The sequence below is a fragment of the Azolla caroliniana genome, unplaced genomic scaffold (genome assembly GCF_043228905.1).
Source record: "Azolla caroliniana isolate FFs.n. ecotype wild unplaced genomic scaffold, voAzoCaro1.0.p SCAF_7, whole genome shotgun sequence".
In the NCBI taxonomy this organism is placed as follows: domain Eukaryota; kingdom Viridiplantae; phylum Streptophyta; class Polypodiopsida; order Salviniales; family Salviniaceae; genus Azolla; species Azolla caroliniana.
This window is the reverse complement of record NW_028230442.1, coordinates 20,463,363-20,482,943: the sequence shown is the minus strand read 5'-3', so window position 1 is coordinate 20,482,943 and position 19,581 is coordinate 20,463,363. Positions and strand designations below refer to the sequence as shown.

Below are 19,581 nucleotides of genomic sequence, written 5' to 3'. Positions count from 1 at the left end.
TCCAATCAATCGGCTTCTCAAAGAGCGATGAGGACCATTGTCTCTTCACGAAGACAGCTCGAGATGGATCACCCATATTCCTCATCATCTACGTGGACGACATGCTAATCTCTGGACGCCATGCAGACAAACTCGCCGAACTCGTTCGGCAACTGCAGTTGAAGTTTACCATGAAGGATCTCGGTCCGGCACGACACATTCTTGGTATGAAGATAAGTTGGAATCGTAATCAATGACAATTGTTTCTGTCCCAATCCGACTAAATTGGACGTGTCCTAGAACGCTTCAACATGCAATTGGCAAAATCTGCCTCTACCCCGTTCCCTATTAGTACTCGACTGTCTCGGCGAGACTACTCGACATTCGGTACGGAGGGGGAAATTATGAAGTCGGTACCGTATGCACCGGCAGTTGGCTCCCTAATGTACACAATGGTCGCGACACAGCCTGATATCACTCACGTCGTTGGAGTTGTCAGCAGATTTATGCATAATCCCGGTTGATCGCATTGGAACGCAGTCAAGCATGTGTTTAGATATCTGGTGGGCACAAAAGATATTGGTATTCTATTCGGCCCGAACGACATCTCAGGCGTAGTCGGATACACCGGCTCAGACTCTATAGGTTGCATAGACAATCGTAAATCGACAACTGGATATTGTTTTAAACTCGGCAATGGAGCGATCCCATGGAAATCGAAACTTCATGAGTGCACCACCACATCAAAGACCGAGGCTGAATACGTAGCCGCATCCGATGCGGCGAAAGAGGCCTTATGGCTCAGTCGGCTGGCCTACACGTTTCGACAAGCCGAAATTGGCTCGGCTCCAATTGTTTACAGTGACAATCAGGGTGTTGTTGCTTTGTTGAAAAATCCGGTTCTTCGCAACACCTCCAAGCCTATTGATGCTCGATATAATTTCGTTCGGGACTATGTCATTTTAGGGAAAATCGGCCTTGAGAAGGTACCTACAGCCGATAATGTTGCGGATGCAATGACCAAGTGTCTCCTGGCCGATCGATTTCAATCCCTTCGGCATCGAATGGGCATAATGAAGAATCAATCTGATTAAATCGAACACTTAGGACGTTTCTCGAACAATAGACCTAGATAGTTCGAACTTCGGGTTCAACCTCTCCGAATTTGGCCAATCCGGCCTTCTGCTCTTCAAAGTTCACCGACTCGAACGAATTCTCGATTGTTCGTAAACCTTGTATCAATCTGTATTGTACATTCATTTCGGATTACAGATTTCGGATGTATACGCCCATTACGGGGGAGTGTTGAATACAGGTTTCTAATGGACGTATTCACATTGTCTCCTTTTGAACACACTACACTTAGGCAACTTATGTAAATAGTGAGAAGGGCAGTTGCCCTAAGTTAGTCAGTATATAAATTGACTTTGTAACCTAGTTACGGTGTGGTTGCTCATTTTTTGTAAAAAGTGGAAATAAACTTCATTGACATTATGCCTAGCTGTCTCTAACTCTCTGTTGCGTACTTGTTGCATCTTGTTTTTGGCTCATGTTTTTACATAATCTTATGATCTTCAAATAAAGAGGGTTGACTAAGTTCCGCATTAGATGGCGGTGTTTCCAACAATACGAGCATCAAGAGGGGATGGCTTTGGTGATAAAAGCACAAGAGGTTTTTTTCTCCACCATCGACAATGTCCACTCAACTCCTATCAATGCCAAATCTCAAGTTGTGTTGGAATTGGTCAGCCCAATAACTCTTTGGACTCTATGGAAATAACGGTGTAGACCGGTCTTCTCCAACCAAACCGTACAGCCAACAGTGTTAATGCAAGAGATATGGAGTGAAGTTGTGGCCACTCTAAAAAGCCAATATGATGGCCTCAAGGGCGACTCCATTGGAGTTGAAAGACAACAACTAGCCTTCATCCAACAATGGTCGACCTCCCCCTTTATTGAGTCGGTGGGCATCCACATACGATGGACCTATCGCGTCCCTACAGGGATTTGTATATATTAATCTCATATGTAAATTTTTATAACTAATGGAACGAGTTTTTTTTTGGGGGGGGGGGGGAATGTGAAACTTGGATGTTAGTTGAAAAGATTATGGGATTTGGAAGTGATGGAACATTTGTTATAATATGTATGTCTAGAAGTGTTAAAAATGTGGAACTTTGATGTCGGCTAAAAAATGATGGGATTTGGAAGTGATCGAGCATTTGTTATGATAGGTATGTCTACATGTGTCATATGACTTCCTCGCATTATTATGCAAATTGAGCCAACTTGTATGTGCAAGAAGCTTCAAAGGACATTGAAGTAAAAGAAACATGCAAAATGTTAAATGATGCCCTTACGAATTGGGTGTCTATGCATTTCTCTAGGAGCTCAATCCACCAAGGTGAAGTGGGTAGGATGCAAGATGCATTAGAATACATGCATTTGCATAATAGGCATTGTTGATTCCCCAAGAATTTTCTTTCTTAATCTTTCATATGCCCAGAGCTCACCATATAGTGACATATAATCTATCAAATATAGACGAGAGGAAAGAATCAACTTTTGTGGCGATTTCTCACATGGGGAAATTCCCCATGTAGATGGTGTATGCAAACAATGGGGAAAGGTAATTATCCAATTACTTTGAAAGTCACATAATTTAAAGTATAACACTCACAAGAAGAAAATCCAACTTTTAAAAAATGTATTACTTGGAGAAAATCCAAAATTAAAAAGGAAAACACTTAAGAGTAAGAAAATTAACAGTGCAAGTGGAGATTCGACTTCAAGCAATAGTGGCTATAGCACCACAAATACAAGCAAAAATAGATTACATTATTATAACACCATTCCATACCTACATAGGAGAAGTATTAAGACTAGTATTCTAGATGGATGGAACATGAGACTACTCATAACTAAGTTTTGTAAACACATTGTCAATACAAGAAGAATATCATTTACATCAACTAGTCTAACAACATTATAAAGGGTTTACCTTGCCATAAAGATCCTCACTATTTTAAAAGAGTCAACAAGGGGTTTTCATGTTGTTTTTAATATACATATATATATATATATAGCTTTTATGGAAAGGAGAGAGAGAGAGAGAGAGAGAGTTCTAAAGACATTGATGGAGAAACAATTTTGAGATCCAACATGTTTGCAAATACTAGGACTTGCATAAAATATTTTAAAGATAATTCATCAAAGTCCAGTTGTCCAAAGATATTTTATGCAAGTCACTATTCGAAGTGTTTTCCACAAGTCCCAATATTTGAAAGGGTGCTAGAATATTTTATGCACGTCCGAACATTTGAAAATATGCTAGAATATTTTACACAAGTTCAAGTAATCGAAAGTAGGATGGATCTCTAAATATTTTATCTGAAAGGTTGGTTGAAATATGTTTCCTTATTCTTGAAAAGAGATTAGTATCAATTTAAGATTTACCTTCTTCTTTCCTTTGAGAATTCTCTCCACCTCACCCCTTCATATCCGAACTTCACTAGAGAAAAACCTTGGGATTTTGGATCAGTTAATGCTCAATCCCTCTTGATATTTTTTGTTTATATATCATGTATGGATGGGTGAACCTTGATTCCCTAATGTCATGAAAAACAGAGCAAAGAATTCACCTAAGTTTTTACATTTTTTCCTTCATAACTATCTCTCTCTCTCTCTGAAGTGGAGAGACCGAGAGGAGTGAGAAATCTTTAATCGATTATTGAATGGTGCTTTCATGATATTAATAAAAATCACCTTTTGACCAAAGCATATGCATATACCATTGACAAGACAAACTATGATTCCAATATGTGAGAATCGTACGCATATTTTGTATCGCCATCATTGTCAACCCAAAAGTATTATGAACCTAGCACACATTATCAATAAACAAAGCACAATATCTCGTTACAAACCATCTAGAATAAAGAATTTATAAGTTAAAAGAGATCAATTTATAAGTTAAGGGAGGTCAAAGTAGCTAATTTATATGTTACTAGGTTTTTATTGTCCATCAAAAAGCACTATGGGACTAACACAAATAAAACACCATATATATGATCACAAGTCATCTAAAACTAAAGTAAAGAGCTATAAACATGGACTGGAAGCATTATTTATGCATGATTCAACATACATAATGGTAAAGTTAACAATAAAGACAAAGTTATAAGCTTTCCTCTTATAATTGTAACAAGAAGGTGAGTGCGAAAACTATCTTTAATAAGGTGATTCCATCGGGGACGAAAATCAATTTGTCATGGTAGCACTATAAAAGAGGAAATAAACCCACTATTAAAGAATAGCTCAAATAGCAAATAGTGAGCTATCCCAAGAAAACTTTACATCGCACAGGTTTTATGTGCTCACGTGCTAAACCATTAAGATGTGATACTTCAAAACTGTTGCCCATAGAAATTGCAATGCTTGAAATAAATAGCCAGTTGGAATAGCAAAGGTGAACCCCGCACTCAAATTTTCTTCTTCTTTTTTTATAAGACTTGTATTGCTAGCATAGAACCTCAACGTAAGGTGTAAACCGAGAAAACCACAATAAATGTACTAAGTGTTGAGTTGACACTCAAATTAAAGAATAGTTCGAATAGCAAATAGTGAGCTATCCCAAGAAAACTTTACATCGCAAAGGTTTTATGTGCTCACGTCCGAAACCATTAAGATGTGATTCTTCAAAACTGTTGCCCATAGAAATTGCAATGCTTGAAATAAATAGCCAGTTGGAATAGCAAAGGTGAACCCCGCACTCAAATTTTCTTCTTCTTTTTTTATAAGACTTGTATTGCTAGCATAGAACCTCAACGTAAGGTGAAAACCGAGAAAACCACGATAAATGTACTAAGTGTTGAGTTGACACTCAAATTAAAGAATAGTTCGAATAGCAAATAGTGAGCTATCCCAAGAAAACTTTACATCGCAAAGGTTTTATGTGCTCACGTGCTAAACCATTAAGATGTGATTCTTCAAAATTGTTGCCCATAGAAATTGCAATGCTTGAAATAAATAGCCAGTTGGAATAGCAAAGGTGAACCCCGCACTCAAAATTTCCTCTTCTTTTTTTATAAGACTTGTATTGCTAGCATAGAACCTCAATGTAAGGTGAAAACCGAGAAAACCACAATAAATGTACTAAGTGTTGAGTTAACACTCAAATTTTCTTCTTCTTGTTTTATAAGACTTGTATTGGTAGCATAGAACCTCAATGTAAGGTGAAAACCAAGAAAACAACAAGAAATGTACAAAGTGTTGAGTCGACTGTATGGTTCAAATTGCCCAATACATGCAAGTTCTAGAAACCATGAGACGGGCGGTAGCAACCTACATGCATGTTAATCTTATTCATTGAATCCGATAATACTGCCTTTGAATCCGATAAAATTTTATCTCAAGGCACAAGTACTAATGGGAATATCACCTTTGTCACTTTGCTCCATATGTGATGATGATGAAGGTGAACAAAGCTACCTTGTGCATCAATCCACTAATTCTGTTGCACTAGTACTAATGGGTGTACCAAATTTGTAAATTTGTTGCATATGGAACAATGATGAAGGTGAACAAGAAGCTACCTCATGCATCAATCTGCCTATTCTGTTGCACATAGGAGTACCATCTTTGTCACTTAAATTACATATGGATCGATAATGGTCTGTTTCACAATGCTCTTATCCTGTCCTAATCAAATGAATAGACTTCCAGGATTAGTTACAACTTACAATACATCGATACACGTACTTCAGAGAAAATCATTGGGCATTAGAATGGATTTAGCATAAAATATTGAGAAAAAATAAGGATTTGTTGATCAAGCATGACAGAATCGCATGCGAATCTTTTGATTCAAAGTCCAAGTCAGGAGAAAAAGAACATTTCATTGTTTTTCGATTAAAAACAGTGGTTACTGTTACATGAATCCTTTTCTTCTTCTCTTGAGAGAATGTGAAGGGCATCTTTTGTCAACTTTCTTGTTGTTTTCCACTCGAAAAGAGATATATTGCCATCTTTCTATATAGAACCCCTTTTTTTAGATTGAGTAATGAAGGCCTTTAGTAAAAACTATACATCACTTCTCAACACTCTGTTCTCAGAGAGTTTGAAAAGCTAAAGGAAGAGACCTTTAGTCCTACGAAAAAAACAAGGGGGGAGAGCTTCCTTGAATCATGAAAAGCTTTTTTCATGACAAAAAAAAAAGCTGCAGCTGCAAGCTCAAAAAAACCTTTAAAATCAACTCTACAAATTGCTGCAAGCTCTCAGAGGAAAGCTTTCTTTTTTAGATAAGATATGGAAATCCATCTTTTCACTAATTTGTTCCATCTTCAAGAAAAGCCCCCATCAGACTGTTTCAAGCTACTTTCGGATTTGGCATTTCCTTCTGAATTTCTTTCAGTCGACATAAAATCTCCTCAAAGCTAGGTCGTAGCTCCGGATCACTGTGTGAAGAAACATGAAAAAAACAAAATAACAGCCCAAATGAGTTTAGCTTTAGTTGTAATGGAATAAGTTGCTAACCTAACATTCATGCTATCTTCTATGTATCTATATGCATCTGTGTGTGTGTGTGTGTGTGTGTGTGTGTGTGTGTGTGATTGTACAAATACGCACACATAAGTGCATATGTATATAACATTATTTCTGCAGAGCTTCAGCTTCTTCTATTTTTGTCATTTAGAAGTTGAAGCAAGTAAATCCTGAACTTCAAGCTTAAAGTACCAATATATGTACAGTTCGTGTATATAATACCCTCAACAAGATTTTGAAATATAAATTCCACAATTGAAGATTTTACCGTTGCCAGCAATCCCCCATAATTGACGCCCACTTTAGATCCACATCCACAGGGATATCCAACCTTTGGTCCATGAACCCAACAGCACCAACAACCTATATATTACCAGATTTTAATTGTAAGTTCACAAAGAGCCTTAACAGTTAAACTGTATCAACTCTTATGTCAAAATATCATACAACCCACAAGTATTACCAAAATTTAGCCCTTAACTATCAAATCTAGCTCAAAGTATACATCCTACCTCGCAAGCAGCAAGCATATGTATGTATCCATATAACACAGAGCACTATGCTCATCAATGTGAGGTGAGAAACCAAAAGCACTAAGTTAGAACAGAGCAGGTGGGAGTTTACTAACCAAATAAGATTGACTAAGTTCAAATCTTCTCTCTTCCAAATCCTAAGAAATCAGAATCTTTCAAAAAATGTCAAATACTTACTAAATGCCAGCAATTAGTAATACGAGAATTCATTAGCAGCACCATTCCAGGGGCAACATTAATCCTTTTCATTCTTTGCGTTGTGGAGAAAGGATACTGACAATAATGTAAAAAGCCAGTTTTTTGGGGCTCTTTATGTCTCAAACCAACATTAAAAATTTAGTGATTCTAATATGTGGTTCATTGATTAAAAAACTAGGCTTCACTCTATAGTTTCTTGATCAGAAACTTGGTTTCTAGTATATTTTTGATATTGAGGTTTATCCACAAACAAGGCAGGTTCATTAGAGCACTTCTACAGGTTTGCATTTCTTGAGGCCAGTGTTGTGACTGCTGGAACAAATTTTTCTTGTAACCTTGCTCATTCTAGTTGTACTATTAAAGAAATACCTATTCCAGCACCAAGCACAATAGATATAGCTTAGTTGGTAGAGCGCTGCCTTTGCAAGTGGGTCATTGCACTTATGACTACACACTAAAATGGTTTGTATTTTTTTCCAAATCCTCTACAATCTTACTTCTAGAGGCACCTAAACAACCGGTATACTTTGTCAAATCTTTCGCTACACACTTAAATGATTTGTATTCTTTGCCAAATCCTCTACAACCTTACTTCTATAGGCATTTAAACAAATGGTATACTTTGTCAAATCTTCTACAATCTTAGTTCTCTTGCAAAGCATATTTATAATTATGATTTAGACAAAAGCTAATTATACGTAAAGATATATTAGCCATCATTCCTCGAAGATTGTTCAAACTGATTTCGCAATCTCTTTCCATAAAATTTACAATTTGTTTTTCCCCTGCTCTTCTGTTTTTTATTTTTGTTGTTGTCCGAACAATACCTGCATGGGATTCAAATCTGCCCACGGAACTTTCTCTGTAGCTAGCTCCCACATGATAACTCCAAAACTATACATGTCACACCTGAAAAACTCCACAAAATACACGTAGTTTGCAACTATCAAGAAATGACAATTGATCCATATAGAAAAGGCATATATGAAATGCAAATGTTCTCACTTCTCATTAGATAGCTCGTTGCGGAGTACCTCTGGAGCCATCCATTGTGGCTGCAAATTAGAAGAAAAATGAAGTTTAAACCAATCAAATCTTATATTTTCATACACCAAATTTCAAGCCATCAATGAAGAAAAATACATATCGAAATTGCCTGATTAAGTTATATTTTCATGTGCCTGTTAAATCTCTCCACATACCAAGCAATGAAGATATATTTTCATATATCATTCCAATGAAAATCCATTTTCCAAGATCCATTAACCGATGGAGTACTATTTTCATATACCAATCAACAGATTCATCACCCATAAAACAATCTATAGATGAAAGTATATCTTCATGCGCCCCTTAAATCATAACAATATATACTTTTTCGTACAACAGTCCTCTGAGAATAATCTGTTTTCGAATGCCCATTGACAGAGAAAATCTATTTTCACACACCAATTATAACCGACTCATCACCCACTAAAAAGTGGAGAAATAGTTTTAGACCAGTTTCATTTATATATCAAAAATATTTCGAACAAAATGAACCAATAATATTGGATGAATATAAAATAACCAATTCACTGTGCATTAAACCATATATGTATTAAACAATGAAGATATAATTTAATACACTAGTCCACCCATGAAATGTTATTTTTATGCACTGATTAACTTATGATAGTATATTTTCATGCATATATTAACAATTCCTTATACAAAAAAAAAACTGGTGAAGATGAAAAAAAAATCATATAGGATAAAAATTAGACGAAAATATATTTCTCATACACATTAACTTTTTTCATTCATATGTTAACAATGAATATGTTATCATACACTGTCCAGGAATCATCACCAAAACCTATCAAGTTAAAATTTCTTACTGTGCCTCTTCCAGAAAATGTGTCCAGAAATTTGCCATATTTCAACTTCGAGAGACCAAAGTCGCCAACCTACATGGGACAACAATCAATTGATGAGTAAAGCAGCCTTAACCTACTAGAATAGGGATTTCAAAGGCTATGAAAACACCTACTTTAACCGTCCAATTCTTGTCAACAAGGACATTTGATGACTTCAAATCCCTATGCACAATAGGCGGGTTGAGCTTGTGCAAGTAATTCATTCCACGTGCCTGTCATGTATATATTCAATGCATCATAATTAATACATGACCTTGTGCAAGTAATTCATTCGATGTGCCTGTCTAATATGTTCATGTGACACCAAAGAGAGGGATTAAAAATAGTGTAATTGACAGAATACTCAATAAATGTGCATAATAAGTATGTATATTCAATTTCAAGGTGAATAGGTAGCTAGACCTTTTCATATTGAAAGAATCCCCCAAAAATATATAATATGGTGTGTATATTAAATTTGTAGGTCAGTAAGTAGGTAACATCATGTATCAATTCCAAGGTAGTTATGTGGCTAGCCCATTATATAGCCATTCCAAGCGCCATTGTGTCCAAACTGGATTTTACTCAGGTCTTATTAATAGTGGTCGTCATGTGCACACCCAACAAATTTTAAAGCCCAAACTAGTTGTGCTTACTATGTCGATTGCCACACGAACTCGCCTTCTCCAATCTAATCCTTGAGTCTTTCGATGTAACAACCGGAATAAACTTCCTCTGCATTTTGAAAAGGCACAAATTAAAACACTTTGTGTGAAGTCCCCATCTTGGAATAACAAACTTTCAAGAAGATCATGAGTTCAATCCTTCTCCACAAACAGCCAAAAATGCCATTTTTGGGGCAAAATAATGACCTTGGGAGAAATTCAGTTATTATCGAGAGGTGTTGTGGAGACAAAACCGCTCCCATAAAAAGAACGATATTAGGATGGCGTAGCCTCTTCATGATAAATACCTGTAGCATAAAGATTATAGCTAAAAAAATAAGGATCCTGACAAACACTCCTTGCATTTCAAGGATGAGCCTATTTCTTTAAATCGAAAGATAGAAGTTATTTATTATAAAATCTTGATCTTAATGAATATTATTCTACAGCTAGCTTATGGAATCCACAAATATATATTCCTCCAAGTCATTATTACCTCTTCTCTAAAATGCTGCAAGTGTTCCTCTGTGTATTCTTGTTGTGAAAATACCTTAATGGCAACATCCTAGTCAAAGAGCAGGAACAGATGTTCAGAATACAGGAATAGAGGTACAAAGAACTGGTAATCAACATATTACAGATTTACAAATAAAATTGAAAATATTTTCCAGAATTTTAGATGTAATAGCATAGAGAAAAGCCTTACCGATCCAACCCAGAAGCCGTGATACACTGTACCGCAAGAACCTAGGCATGTGAATCAAAAGTAATGAAAAGAAGAACGGATAAAGAAATGTCCAGATCAAAGAAGTACAAAGATATGAATCAGAACGTTACATCATAGAAAGAACTACAGAAGTCAAAATAGGAAGTGTTTGGATAGAAGGATATAATAACAAAGTAGTGAGAAATGTAGTTGATGTACCTTCACCAATTTTCTCACAAATTGTCAACGATTTCCATTCTATCTCACAATCTCGCATATCCATCTCAGCGTTATCTCCCATTTTACATATGGTATCACTGCATGCGTAATCCGGCTCATTTTCACAACACGAAGAGCGACCTCGAAAGATTTTCATATTATTAATTTCTGCACATTCTAACTCTTGCCCTCCTATGAGATCTTCATTCAAGTATATGTCAGTGGCATGCACTTGAGGCCGTACAAGTACATCCTTTTTCAGGTGTGATTTTTGGTTGGAGCTTAGTAAAGCATTTCTAGAATAACCTTCAAGACGAACGTCATCTACTTTATATCTTTTTGTTGTCTGTGGGACGAATGTTTCCCCCCAAAATGCATTTAGATTATCAGCAGACATATGGGTTCTCTCGTTCTCATTGGCCTTTAAATGCTTCTTCAAAACTCCACACCCAATATTGTGATGATTTAGAAGTACTTCGTCCAGCTTGAAGTGGGATGAAAGCTTGGGGGATGCAATGTTGGAAGCCAGCCTAGAGTTCTGAGAAAAACAGACAATAAACAAACCAACCATAAACTAAATGATATTTAGAAATCTTAGGGGAAACAACCACCACAAATTTCAGAAACATAGGAGACACTAATTTAGCAGTAATAAGAGAATACAACACCATTGAACTAGAATTATCACGCATTTTGGAAGCCTGAGAAAGTATAACATTAACTTTATTAGCCATAATACAACATTGTTCAGACTCCCTCCAGGGGATAGTCAAACCACCATTAATTTCATCACAATAAGAGAATACAACACCATTAAACTAAATTATCATGTATTTTGGAGAAATTACAACATCAACTTTATTAACCATAATACAACATCGTTCAGAGTCCAAGGGGGAGACAAACCACCATTAACTATATTAACCATAATATCACCTAGTCTGGGATCTAAGAAAGGAGAAAATCATTCCATTAACTAAAGTAACCATAATATCACTAAATTTGGAGAATGCTTAACTATATTAATCAATAATATCATATTGCTCGGAAATCCAATAGCCATTTTACCATAACATCACATACTTTGGACTTTTTACGGAAAGAGACTCGTCATTAGCTAAATTAATCACAATATCACATAATTTGGATTCGGAATCTATAGGAAGACAAAGAGCCAGAACTAAAGTCGGCCATAATATCAATCTAACCCTTAATGGGTAATTTCAAAGATACACCAAGCAATATCAAAGTTATATGGATAAGAGACCACAAATCATTAACAGTTAAACATCATAGCAATCTATCACATAGCATAGAATTCAAGAAGATGTATCTACCATGTTCGATAAAGAAGACCCGATCATCATTCCCGACATTCCCTGGGCCTGTTGGTGTTGCTTATGCTTGATCGTGAATGGGTGTAGACAGCGTCCAACACCAACACTGCTCGAAAATAGCCGAGCATCATGGCTCACTCCAACAACCCCCACCATTTCTCCATTGTCATCATATATGAGTGTGTTGGTAACAAGACCAAGGAAAAGCTCACCCGATTTCTTCAAGAGCGGGAATTGACCATTCCATTGCTCCCCAGTCCTCACCAAGTTAGATATAATCTTATATCCAGCATTAAAATGCTCCTTCCGAACAACAAGTTCAAATATACTCCTCCCAAGAGCTTCTGATTGCGAGTAACCGAAGAGCAACTCAGCATTCCGGTTCCTAAAAGGAAAACAGAAAATCCTTATGCATTGCCGTGGCTTAAAAAAGCAGCACAATTTCTAAGATCACTACATTAAGGGGGTGGAAATATTGAACATGTTTTCTTTTGTTCTGTTTGGCAAAACAGTAAAAATACAGTGGATTAAAAGAAAACGAAGAAACAACTAGGATCTCTAAGGCATGTTACCAGTATATCACCTCAGCACTAAGAGTAAAGATATAGACAGCTTGACCAATAGATTGGAGGAGATGTTTTTCCGAGATGTTCTTTGAGATGGGGACCGACTGTTCACTATAGGTCAGGACTTCTTGCGAGTTATGGCCAATAAGAGGAAGCAAAGAAGTAATTCTTTGTGAAGTTTCCCTATTCCATGTATCATTAGTGCTCTTCTTGACATTTGGAGGTATCCAATGGACTTTGTTGAGAGCTGAATTCTTCGAGTAAGTGGGATAGGATTTATACTCAGTCTGAGCAGGGTTCAGAAGCTTGGCAATCTGAGCCCGAAGGAGCGCATGGTCTGCCTCAAGCTCTGCAATTCTCTTTATCAAGGCATCCTGCGATGATGATGATGATGATGATGATGATGATTCCTGTGACACAGATTCTGGAGATTCTTTCTGGGACAGAGAGAGCGGAGATTCTTCCTGGGACGGCGGCAATGATTTAAGATATTCTTTTCCTGAAGCAGAAGTGGTGCCTGCATTGTTAGGATCTCCAGAAGATTCCAACCCCGAAATTTGAATCGAAGATTCCATTTTCAATAATGAATTAACCCCCTGATTCTCTTCGATTGCAGATATAGCCTGAGATTGTATAATTATTCCAATGAGAAGAAATCGAACCCAACCCACCAAACCCAATCGGATCGAAATTAAGTCTTCCAATTGACCTGAATTGGATTCAATAGAACTGAGAATCTATGCCTGCTCCAGAAAATTAACCAAAAATATGAGTTTCTCCCAGAAACCTCGCAAAGAGCCAGACCGAACCAGTATCCTTCTGAGAGAGCTTGAACCAAAAAGAAAGTAGGATGAGAATTTCCGATGAACTGAATTGAGTTGAAATCGAATCAGACAGAGCCCCGAATGGTGAACCAAAAACACCGCATGAGCCCCTTGGTGATGAACCGAATGCAAACACCCAAAAAAGAATCTTCCGGGTCTCGAAATTGAATCTGAGTATTTCCGAGAAACCAAATCGAATGGAATGGAATGGAATTGAAGAGAATCGAAACCTTTCGGGCAAGAAGCTGAGAATTATCAGAGAAGGGAAAGGCCGAGGCAAGAAGCGGAGCTATTCAATGAGAATCAACACGCTAGAGAGAGAGAGAGAGAGAGAGAGAGAGAGAGAGATTTCTGGAAGAAAGTTTCTGCACAAACTTGCACTTATCACAGACAGACAGACAGACAGAGATGAGACAGACAGAGATGAGAGAGATTCTAAATATGAAAAGAATCCCTGTTGGGTCGATCTGTGGGAGGGAGGGGGGATGCTGTACGATCTCTCTCATTAGAGAATTGGAAACCCTAAACAGGTAACGAATTCATAGCCATGCCATGAGCAGAAGAAGAATCGGAAGAAGAAAGGAGGGGAGTCCGGAGCAGGGGAAGATGATTATTCTAGAAAGAAAGAGGAGAGAGAGAGAGAGAGAGAGAGATTATGGTGATGGTGATGATGGCGGTGATGAGGATGAAGAAAGAGATGACGTTTACACAGACAGACAGACAGACAGACAGAGGATCAGTCAGTCAGTCAGTCAGTTTTGGGGGAGGGGGCTTCCTAAGGTTTCCATGGCTACTAGAAGAAGAAGAAGAAGAAAGGAGCCCATCTATATGTATGTATGTATGTATGTATGTATGTATGTATGTATGTATGTATGTATGTATGTATGTATGTGGGTATGTATGTATGTATGTGGGTATGTATGTATGTATGTGTGTATGTATGTGTGTGTGTGTGTGTGTGTGTGTGTGTGTATGTATGTATGTATTTGTATGTATATGGATATGGATATGGCGTCACGATGTCCGGCCTTCGCCATCAGGTTTCAATTTGTCCAACGTCACCGACCCATCCCGACCATCTTGTTCCCCATCTGGCTTTCTATTGCTCGATTTGTCCGACGTGACCAACCCGTCCCGACCATCTCGTTCTCCATCCTGGCATCATTTGGCCTTTCTACTGCTTGTAGACCAATCAGTTAGTTTTAGGGGAGGGGGGTTCCTAAGGTTTCCATGGCTACTAGAAGAAGAAGAAAGGAGCCCATCTATATGTGTGTGTGTGTGTGTGTGTGTGTGTGTGTGTGTGTGTGTGTGTGTGTGTGTGTGTGTGTGTGTGTGTGTGTGTGTGTGTGTGTGTGTGTGTGTGTGGATATGGATATGGATATGGCGCCACAATGTTCGGCCTTCACCATCAAGTTTCAATTTGTCCGGCTTGATCGACCCGGCCATCCCATTCCCCGTCTGCTCGTGCACCCACCCCCACTCATCACACCCCTTATTGTATGTGGATTGTACTTGTATCCTCCCCCTGAACTCCTATCCCCTATCAACCTCGTAAGTTGACCTCGATCAATCCACGCATCTTCTGTGCCCGATTTGTGTGCGCAATAGCATATGCACTTGCAACCTTACAGTCTACCTTTGCCATCCATATAGATAGATAGATATAGAGTTCACACTCGATCGACGCTTTCGTTGTGATGATGATTCCCCAATCAAATGCGTTGGTATGCACATATCTATCTATATACATATGCCACCACACATGTGCCGCTTGCTAACTAATTGCATGGGCCAGTGTTGACAATTTCGATGGAATCGATGCAACTCTAATGCTCGTGCCTCACCCCAGGTTCCCTTCTTCATACTCACCAATGCAACAACACCTTTGGCCTATAACTTTCATCACACCTTTGGAACGCGGAAAAACTTCATTGAGGCTCGATGCTTCTACTACTATGTGCGATTCACCAAGACTTCAAACGTTGTAATGAATGCCCGTATTGATGCATAGTCAATGATTTTGTTTTCTTGTCTATTGTGTGACAATGCTCAACTTTAGTGGTTGGTAAAAGTTATGCTCACCCTTTAGCTGGTGATCATGTATTAAGTCTCTTTTGATGCATGTCGTAACAAATTTCAAGCAATGCTTCAGCATTTTGAGCATGAGCCTACTTTCATCATGTGGCATACCTTTACTTCTCGCATGAAGATGTAAGATGCAACATAACCTCTTTGATGTGTCTTGTTCTCATTCTCATTGTATTTGCATTTTCTTTGGTTAACTTCATACTTCCTTGACTTGAGGATTTTCATATTTCACCCTTATGTGCACTCTGACTCATGCTTTCCTATCATTGGCAAGAAGCCAACTATTGAGAGGACCCCATAGGGTCCATGTTGGAAAAGCGATCAATTACAAAACTAATTGAAAGATTTGGTTATGCTTTTCCGCAATGGGTAAGGCCAAGAAGTGATGGATACATAAGATGCAAGCAACACCCCTTCCCCCACTTTGCCATGCATGCTCACAACATTGAATTCAAGCATTCTTCTACTTGTTAGGATTGACTTTTATCACACTTCGTCCACACTTGATATGGGTGGAATTTTTGCAACACCTTTGCTCAACGATTGGCAATAATGATCACACATTCATTCAATGTACTTGTGCTTAATCACCTTGTCCTTGGCTATGTGAAATTGCCTCAATTAGGAGGATTATAATGCACAATCTTGTCTTAAATACAAAAAATCCAAACTTGGATGTGTAGAACATGTTGACACTTAAACTTTGGTACACATTCTAATGTATGGATCCCTACACAATGAGCAATTATTGTTCTTACTTGATATTCACAATCTTGAATCACTCCATCAATTGACTATATCCATTCATCCATAAGATTTGAATACCTTGCAATGTTGAAAAGAAGTTTGTGATTGATTTTCCTAGTTCCATTAAGCCTCTCATTTCAAGCTACTATGGAAGGTGATCACGATTCTCCATCACTTCATATTGATACTATGGAAGGTGACCTATAATTAATGAGCGTGAAGCTTTAGTAGAGATGTGTTATTGAAGCGATTAAGCTTGAGAAGAAGATCAAATTTGTGATAACTCTTTTGTACCAACTTATAACTCTATCCTTGTGAAGGCTATAATGAGGCATATGAATGCATTGACAATAAATGTATATGATTTCATTACATATCAATAGACATATGGAAAATGGTATTGCATGATAGTGTGACGGATCTGTATGGCCATGGATGGAACCATGTCGATCAATGCATTTAATAGGCAAGATCTATTCCAATGGCTGGAAAAGGTTACAAAATTTCTGTTTAGAAGGCTTATGGTGCACGGATGTGTTTAACCATTTCAATTATATCACAACAAACCAAAAGAAATTGAAAACATCCTCACTTTGTAGATTAGGAGATGATCGAGAAAGGAAGATATTATAAACCAAATTGGATATATGTTAAGAGAAACAAGACTCATGCCCCCACTTAGTGAGTGGTTCATTAAATGTTACCTTATCAGGACAATATCGAGTTGATATATCACGTGCATTTTAGACAAAAAAAACTTTGGCAAAGATATGTTGACTTTTTTTCATTGCTGGAAATTTTGCCGACATTTGATTAGTTTTCTCAAGGGTAACGTTTCAGTCTTATTATTTATAAATGTAAATATAAATTGTTGCATTTTTATGCTCCAAGTTAAATCCCTGCTACACTAAAAAAAGACACATAGAAAAGAAGTTGACAGTTGCTCCAATCATTAGGCTTGATCATTAAAGCTCTTTTCACATGGTGGTGATAAGTCTCAAAGAATTCTTGTTTGTTTTGTACCCAGAAGGTACCATTAGGCACGAAACTTTGTAGGTATTCTTAATTTCAAGCATTGCCTTTTAGTTTTGATGTTTGAAATACATTTTTTTAAGACACACAAGAGAGGAAGATTATGTGCCTTCATTTTCATATCAATGGATGTGGAACAAAAATTACGGTCCTGATAGGTGACTTTCACTCCAATAAGGCGAAAAATAACAACTATCTCTAGCTATGTGAATCCAACCTTAAAAGGATCACAAAGAATACGATGGATTCATTATATATAATGTCTTATTGATGATCTCATTCATGACCTCTGACAAATATGGCACAAGTTCAAACACTTTTTTAACGAAAATTCTTATATATCTATCATTCTTATTTTTTGCCCATAGGAAAATTCTCAAGCACAAGATAAACTTTTAGAACTCATCGAGGATTTAATTTTAGGACAATAACTTGTTGATTTAGTGCTTGGCACATTCAAAGTTGTAAGACAGAAAGCACAATGCCTCAAGTATTACTCCATAAGTAGCATTGGTAGTTCTTTACTTTTTTTAGTTAAAGGAAGCACACTTCTAAGGGGGAGTTAATGATGTGGAGTTCATTATGAAGACACTATGAAACATGTAAGTTCTTATTAATAGTTCATTATTAAAGCGAGCATCCTTGTCTTTAACATTACGTTCCCCGAAGATAACATTGTATTCCAAGCAAAAACTATTGTCTCAATTCAAGCACAAATGATTGTTTCGATACAAGAACACATGATTCTTTTGATACAAGCATAACAACTCTATGCACCAAAACCCAAACATCATATATGCAATTTTTTTCTCCTAGTCATATATAGGTCAAATGAGTAACGATAGATTATCGTGCACATTTCTCAAGGACTTTTGAGCAAAAAATAGTTAATCCATCATAATAAAATGTATACAAATGCACATATGTATGCACAAGGCTTCCCATGTGTAACATAAGGTAATAATTGAAAATGATATGTATATGCATATGTGAATCGATGTAAACAATTATATATTTGCACATGTATATGTTAGATAACTACAAAGCATTGAAAACCGAGCAAGCAAGTTTAATCTTTCAAAGATAACCTAACTTAACTTATGATACAACTCTAGATTTACTCGTCTAATCTACACAATAAAAAGCATTTGTCTTATATGTCGACTTGGCATTTGGAGTCCACGAAGAGCTACGTTAACTTGTCTGTGCAATAACATACAATTAGTAAGTCAAAATGAATCATTTTATTTAATTTAGCATCGCTAGGATTTTGGAGATACAAATAGTATCAATGTCATTTGTAGATGCAATAAATAATTGGCATCATATTTCTAACATGAAAGATAAGTCTTTTACAAGAATCGATGTGTGATATGTTTATGATAGAATATCACTAGTTACAAGACAAATCGTGTGATTGAATTCTAATGGATGTATGACTCAGAACAAGTTTGCCCATAACATGGACAAAGGGGTAAGGTTCTAATATGTCTATAGACCAAGCAAGTATGATTGCCAATCTCACTAAGGGAAAATGAACATAGCTATAAAGAGGGATGGTAATGTTTAAGTTACATTATGAGAACGAGGAAGAAAATTTTCCGAGTCACATGCATCAATTGTACTATATGAAATGTGCCAGAAAGTCAAGCATAAGATGATTTCAAAGGTTTCAAATTATGGAGAACTGCCACAAGACATTTTTTCTGCGCATGGAAATGGAACAATATCGCGTTATGATGGACAATATCATTCTATGCCTGGGGGGATCTATAAACATGACTTCATGTCGTGTAGTTATTCTAACATGACAAACTTTTTACCTTCTAAATGTGAGTTCCAATAGGATCACAGAAATGTAAAGTGAATTTCAGTCCATTAGTTTGTGTTTTGTTTGTCTTTCCCTCTCTCAATTTAGTATTGTTCATATTCTCCCCATGTTTGTACATTTGGAACGTTATCCTCTGTGAATATTTAACACCACATGTAATAATTATCTCATAGTTTGATTTTGTTCATAACAAAAACTTGACTTTTATCATGAGTGAAAGTGCACCGAGGGTAAGTCGAATGGATTCCAAGGACAAGCATATGCACCATATATTCTCTCGAATTCCACACATTCAAATCCAAGTAGACAAAGTGGAGTTTTATCAAGACCTAATAATGATGAAGTATTTAGTAGATCGAATTTCCATGGGAGAACTTTATGATCAAGTTCATAAAGTACATACAAGTAAATTTTG

The 19,581-nt window shown here is 37.0% G+C and overlaps 1 protein-coding gene across 1 annotated transcript; it reads right to left on the bottom strand.

Annotated features, from left to right (window-relative positions):
• Window positions 1–5,861: 5,861 nt before the first annotated feature.
• On the bottom strand, window positions 5,862–15,781 carry LOC147862274 (uncharacterized). The gene is made up of 14 exons (XM_087323088.1): window positions 15,659–15,781; window positions 12,651–13,381; window positions 12,079–12,463; window positions 10,742–11,279; window positions 10,523–10,563; window positions 10,313–10,381; window positions 10,024–10,124; window positions 9,808–9,886; window positions 9,286–9,384; window positions 9,134–9,202; window positions 8,259–8,308; window positions 8,081–8,162; window positions 6,791–6,885; window positions 5,862–6,434 (listed from the first exon to the last, which is right to left on the bottom strand). Exons 1-14 carry the CDS (start codon window positions 15,779–15,781, stop codon window positions 6,347–6,349), a joined length of 2,550 nt encoding a protein of 849 aa, XP_087179214.1. The 3' UTR covers window positions 5,862–6,346.
• Between the last annotated feature and the right edge of the window lie 3,800 nt (window positions 15,782–19,581).

Bases quoted from the DNA above. Each gene is read 5' to 3' on its own strand.
- LOC147862274 (XM_087323088.1), bottom strand. From the start codon at position 15,781: ATGAAAATCCTCAAGTCAAGGAAGTATGAAGTTAACCAAAGAAAATGC. The intron at 11,280-12,078 runs GTAGATACATCT...TGTTTTTCTCAG, and splicing joins GGTCTTCTTTATCGAACATG to AACTCTAGGCTGGCTTCCAA. The intron at 9,385-9,807 runs GTAAGCACAACT...TATACATGACAG, and splicing joins TTCGTGTGGCAATCGACATA to GCACGTGGAATGAATTACTT.